Genomic DNA, 10000 nt, shown 5'->3' on the forward strand with positions numbered 1-10000 from the left:
CTTCCTCTCCCTAAGATGCTTGTAAGATCACAGACGCAGCATCACAGAACTGGCTTCCTCTCCCTAAGATGCTTGTAAGATCACAGATGCAGCATCACAGGGTAAAGTTTATAGACATGTGGGGGATGTTTCGATCCTGTCTGGACCATCATCGAAATGCAAATGAAAAGCAATGAAAGAGAGAGAGAGAGAGAGATAGCTGTCAATAAAGCTAGGGATCCTTAACCTTGTCATACCCTGTGTAAAAAAAAAAAAAAAAAAAAAAAAAAGAGAGAGAGAGAGAGAGAGAGAGAGAGAGAGAGAGAGAGGGGGGGGGGAGAAATAAAGAAAGAGAGAGAGAGAGAATATATGAAAAAATAAATTATATCCAAATTAGAAAGTGAAAGAAATGGAAAACAAGTCCCTGTGACTTAGATGAGTCACAGGGATGTTAGGAAATATTTCTTCAGTCATATAGTTGTTAGGAAGTGGAACAATCTGGAGAGTGATGTAGTAGAGGCAGGATCCATACACAGCTTTAAGCAGAGGTATGATAAAGCTCATCGAGCAGGGGGATAGAGTAGACCTAGTAGCGACCAGCGAAGAGGCGGGGCCAGGAGCCGTGAATCAACCCCTGCAACCACAAAGTGAGTACACACACCACTTTCTCAATGACACAACCCGGTTTTAATTTCCAGAACTACCTCTCAACATCCTTCAAGAATCTTACGTACAGAAAGTTGCAATACCTATCCGCCACTCCATCTATATATATAAGAGCTCTCAGTAGGTGTGACAGCTACCCATTGTCACTACGGTCGTCTAGCAAGACTCACACTTACCTATTTGTGGTAGCAGGGGGTCGATTCACAGTTCCTGTGACATTATTATTACTACTACTGGTCGCTTTTCCAGTCTACCTGTCTACCAGTCTACCTGTCTACTAGTCTACCAGTGCCATGACATCTACCTGTGTTAGTAATACAACGGAGTTTAAGTCATTATTATTATTATTATTATTATTATTATTATTATTATTATTATTATTATTATTATTATTATTATTATTATTGTTATCATTAGTGATATTAGTAGTAGCATCAGTAGTTATTATTATTATTATTATTATTATTATTATTATTATTATTATTATTATTATTATTATTATTATTATTATTATTATTATTATTATTATTATTATTATTTTCAGACACTGGCCACCTTGAGTGTGATATGTCTCATTGTTACCACCACTGGTCATCCTCTGGCTGAATCTGGATATGGTGGTGGACACGGGGGTGGAGGTGGATATGGTAGAGGATATGGGTACAGTGTTAGTTATGGCAGCGGATATGGCAACGGTGGTGGATATGGATATGGCAACAGTGGTGGATATGGGTATGGCAACAGTGGGGGATATGGGCATGGCAACGGTGGTGGATATGGGTATGGCAACGGTGGTGGATATGGGTATGGCAACAGTGGTGGATATGGGTATGGCAACGGTGGTGGATATGGGTATGGCAACGGAGGTGGATTTGGCCAAGGTGGTGGTGGATTTGGTCAAGGTGGTGGTGGATTTGGCCTCGGCTGCGGATTTGGCTGTGGAAACGGATTCAACTCCTTCGGCTTTGGAAACGGCGGCTTTGGACATGGGAGTGGATTTGGAGGCTTTGGTAAGGACACGTATCTTTAATTTCTCGGAAATTCATACTAAAATTTGCAAAGGTCACAGGTGACCATCCATTTCTTAGGGCCTTTGAAAGAGATTTCGTTTGGTCCTGCGACCATTATCTAGATAATAATGGTCTAGAAAGGAGTTAATCTTAGTCTGGTGTTTCTTCTCCTATATCATGTGTTAGTTGTGACCTGTTATAGCTACGGTATTGTGACCTGTTAAGGGATTGTGACCTGTTAGGGTATTGTGATCTGTTGGGGTTTTGTGACCTGCTAGGGTATTAGGACTTTCTGTTATGGTATTGTGACTTCTTGTTACCGTATTGTGACTTCCCATCACGGTAATGTGACTTCCTTTCACGATGTTGTGACCTGTCGCGGTACTGTGACTTCCTGTCACGGTAGTGTGACTTCCTGTCACGGTAGTGTGACTTCCTGTCACGGTAGTGTGACTTCCTGTCACGGTAGTGTGACTTCCTGTCACGGTAGTGTGACTTCCTGTCACGGTAGTGTGACTTCCCGTAACGGTACTGTGACCTGTCACGATATTGTGATATTAACCACAAAATACATTTGAAAACATCCACATACTGTATTAAATACAATAAATACACCAGCATACAATCATTAGTAAACTAACCAATAACTTACACGATAATTACTCTTTATTAAGTAAATCAGAGTAAAATTTTACTACTGACTCGAATTTTCTTTATTACAGGTAATTTCTGATCTTTAAGCTGCGTACAGAAGTAAAGATGAGAAATATTGTTTTTATTATTATTAAATAGAATATGAAAAAAAAATTTTGGAATAAAAATTTATTTTTTATTTTTTTTGGTTTATTACCCCCTTTTTATTTGTTAAATATGTTGGTGTTAATATTATTAAGGCAGGTAATAAAGACGAGGATATATATATATATATATATATATATATATATATATATATATATATATATATATATATATATATATATATATATATATATATATATATATATATATATATATATATATATATATATATATATATATATATATATATATATATATATGTATATATATACATTACTTTCCTTAAAATCTCTATCAAATTAACGACATTTCTTCTTCTTATTCCTCTCTCTCTCTCTCTCTCTCTCTCTCACAGTGTGGTCAGTACTTTCAGATTGTGAGGAATCAGTACAGTCAATTTCTGGACTCTTATGACGACCACTTAATTACATTGAGGAAATCAACTGGTCTGTATTATAGGTGAAAGTTACACACACACACACACACACACACACACACACACACACACACACACACACACACACACACACACACACACACACACAGGACTCGCCATCAGAAAGCGCCTGAATCACGCCGTGTACACCAATCACGAGCCTCGGTAGGAAATCCATCAGTGCATTCACTGCTGCTATACAGTCATATAATGTGCAGTCACCTCAGCTGTCATCGCAACAGTCCTATATAAACGGCTGTCACTGGCTTTATCAAGTCAGTATAACGGCCTACCAGCAGTAACAGCACTGGGTTGTGTACTGACTCTTCGTGTATACACACCGAGAGGTGTATATCTCAGTGTATGCACACTGACAACTTTCTTTAAACGATATTTTAGGTATTAAAGTATTCTTGACTAGTGGTATACAGGGGACATGCAGTCTTAATGACCCTCGTGTAGTTGATAGTCTTCAAACCCAGTCAACCAGTCAGCTTACAAGTATTGTAATGATATTCCACCAGCGTTTTAATGCCTCACGAGTGGTAGCATCATCTGTCAAGTGACAGCATCACCTCTCAAGTGTCAGCATCACCTGCCAAGTGACAGCATCACCTCTCAAGTGTCAGCATCACCTGCCAAGTGACAGCATCACCTCTCAAGTGTCAGCATCAAGTGTCAGCATCACCTGTCAAGTGACAGCATCACCTGTCAAGTGTCAGCATCACCTGTCAAGTGACAGCATCACCTGTCAAGTGACAGCATCACCTGTCAAGTGTCAGCATCACCTGTCAAGTGACAGCATCACCTGTCAAGTGTCAGCATCACCTGTCAAGTGTCAGCATCACCTGTCAAGTGTCAGCATCACCTGTCAAGTGTCAGCATCACCTCTCAAGTGTCAGCATCACCTCTCAAGTGTCAGCATCACCTCTCAAGTGGCACAAGTCACTGGAATCCCAAATGTTACTTACAAAAGTAATTATTAAATCATACAAACAGTAATTTATATTTAAATGATCATATTTGTATATACATTTTTTCATTTTAGCGAACATACAGTAAACTCTCTTATAAAATTATGATATAGAGTGCGATTTCTTTAGTAAATACGATTGAAAAAATACGATCTAAATTTAATAGAATGTCCCCTAAGGGTGTTTTTCACCTGGTATTCTATTTTGGATGGTCCTTTTCAATCTCATTTACCAAAAAAAAAAAAATCTGGCTGTATGGAGGAGAGTCACGAGACAGCTGGCTACACAAGCTTCACGAGACAGCTGGTTACACGAGCTTCACGAGACAGCTGGCTACACAAGCTTCACGAGACAGCTGGCTACACGAGCTTCACGAGACAGCTGGCTACACGAGCTTCACGAGACAGCTGGTTACACGAGCTTCACGAGACAGCTGGCTACACAAGCTTCACGAGACAGCTGGCTACACAAGCTTCACGAGACAGCTGGCTACACAAGCTTCACGAGACAGCTGGCTACATAATCTTCACGAGACAGCTGGCTACACAATCTTCACGAGACAGCTGGCTACACAAGCTTCACGAGACAGCTGGCAACACAAGCTTCACGAGACAGCTGGCTACACGAGCTTCACGAGACAGCTGGCTACACAAGCTTCACGAGACAGCTGGCTACACGAGCTTCACGAGACAGCTGGCTACACGAGCTTCACGAGACAGCTGGTTACACGAGCTTCACGAGACAGCTGGCTACACAAGCTTCACGAGACAGCTGGCTATACAAGCTTTACGAGACAGCTGGCTACACAAGCTTCACGAGACAGCTGGCTACATAATCTTCACGAGACAGCTGGCTACACAAGCTTCACGAGACAGCTGGCTACACAAGCTTCACGAGACAGCTGGCAACACAAGCTTCACGAGACAGCTGGCTACACGAGCTTCACGAGACAGCTGGCTACACAAGCTTCACGAGACAGCTGGCTACACGAGCTTCACGAGACAGCTGGCTACACAAGCTTCACGAGACAGCTGGCTACATAATCTTCACGAGACAGCTGGCTACACGAGCTTCACGAGACAGCTGGCTATACAAGCTTTACGAGACAGCTGGCTACACAAGCTTCACGAGACAGCTGGCTACATAATCTTCACGAGACAGCTGGCTACACAAGCTTCACGAGACAGATGGCTACACGAGCTTCACGAGACAGCTGGCTACACAAGCTTCACGAGACAGCTGGCTACACAGTCTTCACGAGACAGCTGGCTACATAATCTCCACGAGACAGCTGTCTACACAAGCTTCACGAGACAGCTGGCTACACAAGCTTCACGAGACAGCTGGCTACACAAGCTTCACGAGACAGCTGGCTACACAAGCTTCACGAGACAGCTGGCTACACAAGCTTCACGAGACAGCTGGCTACACGAGCTGCAGTGTCACCTGCGTCACCATAAATCCTAAATAAATATCTCCAAACCGGACGATGGTGAAGCGTTAATCCGGATTTTAACATCCCTTTCCAATCCATATTTAAACATCTCTCTCCAATCTGGATTTCAGCAATCACACACACACACACACACACACACACACACACACACACACACAGCACGCGTCCAATACGAGCACAGCCCGGCTGATCGGAGACTTAGGATTTCCAGCTCTCTTGAAGGCAGCCAGGGTTATTGGCAATTCAATGCTGATGGAAGCTTGAAAGTCTTCTGACACTAGTGTTTTCCTTAGTACATGGCGCCTACTTTATTGGGCATTTTCTGCTGCCCAGTCTTTTACTGTAGAGGATTTCTTGTCAGATTTGGGACCATTCCTTCCAATTTTCCAAGTGTAGTTATGATATATCTCTCCTCCTGCGTTCCAACGAGTACAAGTCAAGTGCTTCCAAGTTCCCAGTAGTTAAGGTGTGACAGAACTATACAGCAGTAAAGGATCGACGCTCTCTAGATCTGCGATTTCACCGTTTGAATGGAGATGTCAAGTGCAGCAGTATTCCAGCCTAGAGAGACATATGATTTGAAAAGGAGTCACATTGGCTTGGCATCTCGTTTTGAAAGTTCTCATTATCCATCCTATCATTTTCTTTGCACGTGCGATCACACACACACACACACACACACACACACACACACACACACACACACACACTGGAAGTTGAAGACCCAGATGAATCAAAGGGACGTTAGGAAGTATTTCTTCAGTCATAGAGTAGTCAGGAAGTGGAATAGCCAAGTGACGTAGTGGAGGCAGGAACCATACATAGCTTTAAGATGAGGTATGATAAAGCTCATGGAGCAGAGAGAGTAACCTAGTAGCGGCCAGTGAACCTGGAGGTTACCTGGAGGTTATTCCGGGGATCAACGTCCCCGCCGCCCGGTCCATGACCAGGCCTCTCGATGGATCAGGGCCTGATCAACTAGGCTGTTACTGCTGGCCGCACGCAGTCCAACGTACGAGCCACAGCCCGGCTGATCTGGCACTGACTTTAGGTATCTGTCCAGCTCTCTCTTGAAGGCAGCCAGGGGTTTATTGGCAATTCCCCTAATGCTTGATGGGAGGCTGTTGAACAGTCTTGGGCCCCGGACACTTATGGTGTTTTCCCTTAGTGTACCAATGGCGCCCCTACTTTTTATTGGGGGCATTTTGCATCGCCTGCCCAGTCTTTTACTTTCGTAGGGAGTGATTTCTGTGTGCAGATTTGGGACCATTCCTTCCAAGATTTTCCAAGTGTAGATTATGATATATCTCTCCCTCCTGCGTTCCAACGAGTACAAGTCAAGTGCTTCCAAGCGTTCCCAGTAGTTAAGGTGCTTGACAGAACTTATACATGCAGTAAAGGACTCTGTACGCTCTCTAGATCTGCGATTTCACCTGCTTTGAATGGAGATGTTAATGTGCAGCAGTATTCCAGCCTAGAGAGAATAAGTGATTTGAAAAGGATCATCATTGGCTTGGCATCTCTCGTTTTGAAAGTTCTCATTATCCATCCTATCATTTTCTTTGCACGTGCGATCGTGACACTGTTGTGATCCTTGAAAGTGAGATCCTCAGACATTACTACTCCCAGGTCCCTTACATTATTTTTCCGCTCTATTGTATGGCCGGAGTCAGTAGTATACTCTGTTCTAGTTATTATCTCCTCCAGTTTTCCATAACGGAGTAGTTGGAATTTGTCCTCATTGAACATCATATTGTTTACCGTTGCCCACTGGAAAACTTTGTTTATATCTTCTTGGAGGTTAACCGCGTCCTCAGCAGATGACAGCCTCATGCAGATCCTAGTATCATCCGCAAAGGATGATACGGTGCTGTGGTGTATATCTCTGTCTATGTCTGATATGAGGATAAGGAATAAGATGGGGGCGAGTACTGTGCCTTGTGGAACAGAGCTCTTCACTATGGCAGCCTCCGATTTAACTCTGTTGACCACTACTCTTTGTGTTCGATTTGTTAGGAAGTTGAAGATCCATCTCCCCACTTTCCCAGTTATTCCTTTAGCACGTATTTTATAAAGAGGCGGGGCCAGGAGCTATGACTCGACTCCTGCAACCACGACTAGGTGAGTACACACTCACACAAACACCCATATATATATGTATATATATATATATATATATATATATATATATATATATATATATATATATATATATATATATATATATATATATATATATATATATATATATATATATATATATATATATATATATATATATATATATATATATATATATATATATATATATATATATATATATATATATATATATATATATATATTAGTATTACATTAATAAAAATTCTGAGAATTTTGTTATTTAAAAAATACTGAACTGATTTTTTTTTTTTCAGGCTGTGATGATTTGTGTTCTGGGCATCAGTACCAGGGCACAATACCCTGGGTCATATTACAGTGGCCCTCGCTATAAGGTGGTCAAGTATGGCCCTGTCGGCACTTACGGTTATGGAGGAGGCCATGGTGGTGGGTATGGTAGTGGAGGTGGGTATGGCCATGGTAGTGGGTATGGCCATGGCCGTGGGTATGGCCATGGTCGTGGGTATGGTAATGGTGGTGGGTATGGTAATGGAGGTGGGTATGGCCATGGTGGTGGGTATGGTAATGGTGGTGGATATGGTCATGGTGGTGGGTATGGCAATGGAGGTGGGCACGGCCATGGTGGTGGGTATGGCAATGGAGGTGGGCACGGCCATGGTGGTGGGTATGGCAATGGAGGTGGGCACGGCCATGATGGTGGGTATGGCTATGAAGGGAAACATGGCTATGGTGGAGGACATGGGTATGGCTATGGTGGTGGTGGACACGGGCAAGGCCATGGTATAAGACAGGGCGGTGGACATGGTTATGGAGGACATGACCATGGTGGTGGATACGGGTATGTCCATGGAGGAGGTGGACACGGACAAACACACGGACATGGCAGCAGCATATACGGCTATGGAGGTGGACACGCCCATTTCTCTGGACACGGAGATGATGAGGGACATGACAACTACATAGAAATTACCCACGAAGATGAATATGAACATGAAGAGGAATATGAACATAATGAACATGAAGAATATGACCACGGAAATGGCTACGAGTAATTTATTTACATAAGTAAAAAAAAAATTTGAAATTACGAAAAATTTGTAAAAATACGTTAAAAATTCTATAAATAAGATATATTAATAACGTTATGTTTACATTTACGTTTTTTTTTTACTTGTAAAATTTGTAAATACCCAGAAATATTGTAAATTCGTAAATAAGCATTGTTAAATGTATATCTAATTCGTTAATCTTTGTTTTTGTTCGTGATTTACAATGTTAATGTTGAATAAAAGTTATATTTTCTCAGTCTTTGTTAACCTTGTAAATTTACAACTGAAATCTGATATATATATATATATATATATATATATATATATATATATATATATATATATATATATATATATATATATATATATATATATATATATATATATATATATATATATATATATATATATATATATATATATATATATATATATATATATATATATGTATATATATACACTTAATTCTTCCCAAAATACTCAATGCTCCACAATTCCTCCCACAAATCTCCCACACTCCACAATTCCTCCCACAAATCTCCCACACTCCACAATTCCTCCCACAAATCTCCCACACTCCACAATTCCTCCCACAAATCTCCCACACTCCACAATTCCTCCCACAAATCTCCCACACTCCACAATTCCTCCCACAAATCTCCCACACTCCACAATTCCTCCCACAAATCTCCCACACTCCACAATTCCTCCCACAAATCTCCCACACTCCACAATTCCTCCCACAAATCTCCCACACTCCACAATTCCTCCCACAAATCTCCAACACTCCACAATTCCTCCCACAAATCTCCCACACTCCACAATTCCTCCCACAAATCTCCCACACTCCACAATTCCTCCCACAAATCTCCCACACTCCACAATTCTTCCCATAAATCTCCCACACTCCACAATTCCTCCCACAAATCTCCCACACTCCACAATTCTTCCCATAAATCTCCCACACTCCACAATTCCTCCCACAAATCTCCCACACTCCACAATTCTTCCCATAAATCTCCCACACTCCACAATTCCTCCCACAAATCTCCCACACTCCACAATTCTTCCCATAAATCTCCCACACTCCACAATTCCTCCCACAAATCTCCCACACTCCACAATTCCTCCCATAAATCTCCCACACTCCACAATTCCTCCCACAAATCTCCCACACTCCACAATTCCTCCCACAAATCTCCCACACTCCACAATTCCTCCCACAAATCTCCCACACTCCACAATTCCTCCCACAAATCTCCCACACTCCACAATTCCTCCCACAAATCTCCCACACTCCACAATTCCTCCCACAGATCTCCCACACTCCACAATTCCACCCACAAATCTCCCACACTCCACAATTCCTCCCACAAATCTCCCACACTCCACAATTCCTCCCACAAATCTCCCACACTTCACAATTCCTCCCACAAATCTCCCACACTCCACAATTCCTCCCACAAATCTCCCACACTTCACAATTCCTCCCACAAATCTCCCACACTCCA

At 42.0% G+C, this 10000-nt stretch overlaps 1 protein-coding gene across 1 annotated transcript; it reads left to right on the plus strand.

The window, feature by feature from the left end:
* The first annotated feature begins 786 nt into the window (after positions 1-786).
* On the plus strand, positions 787-1938 carry LOC128697643 (uncharacterized). The gene is made up of 2 exons (XM_053789471.2): positions 787-953; positions 1190-1938. Exons 1-2 carry the CDS (start codon positions 939-941, stop codon positions 1673-1675), a joined length of 501 nt encoding a protein of 166 aa, XP_053645446.1. The 5' UTR covers positions 787-938; the 3' UTR covers positions 1676-1938.
* Positions 1939-10000: the final 8062 nt, after the last annotated feature.

Source organism: Cherax quadricarinatus, chromosome 68 (assembly GCF_038502225.1).
Source record: "Cherax quadricarinatus isolate ZL_2023a chromosome 68, ASM3850222v1, whole genome shotgun sequence".
NCBI classification, from domain to species: domain Eukaryota; kingdom Metazoa; phylum Arthropoda; class Malacostraca; order Decapoda; family Parastacidae; genus Cherax; species Cherax quadricarinatus.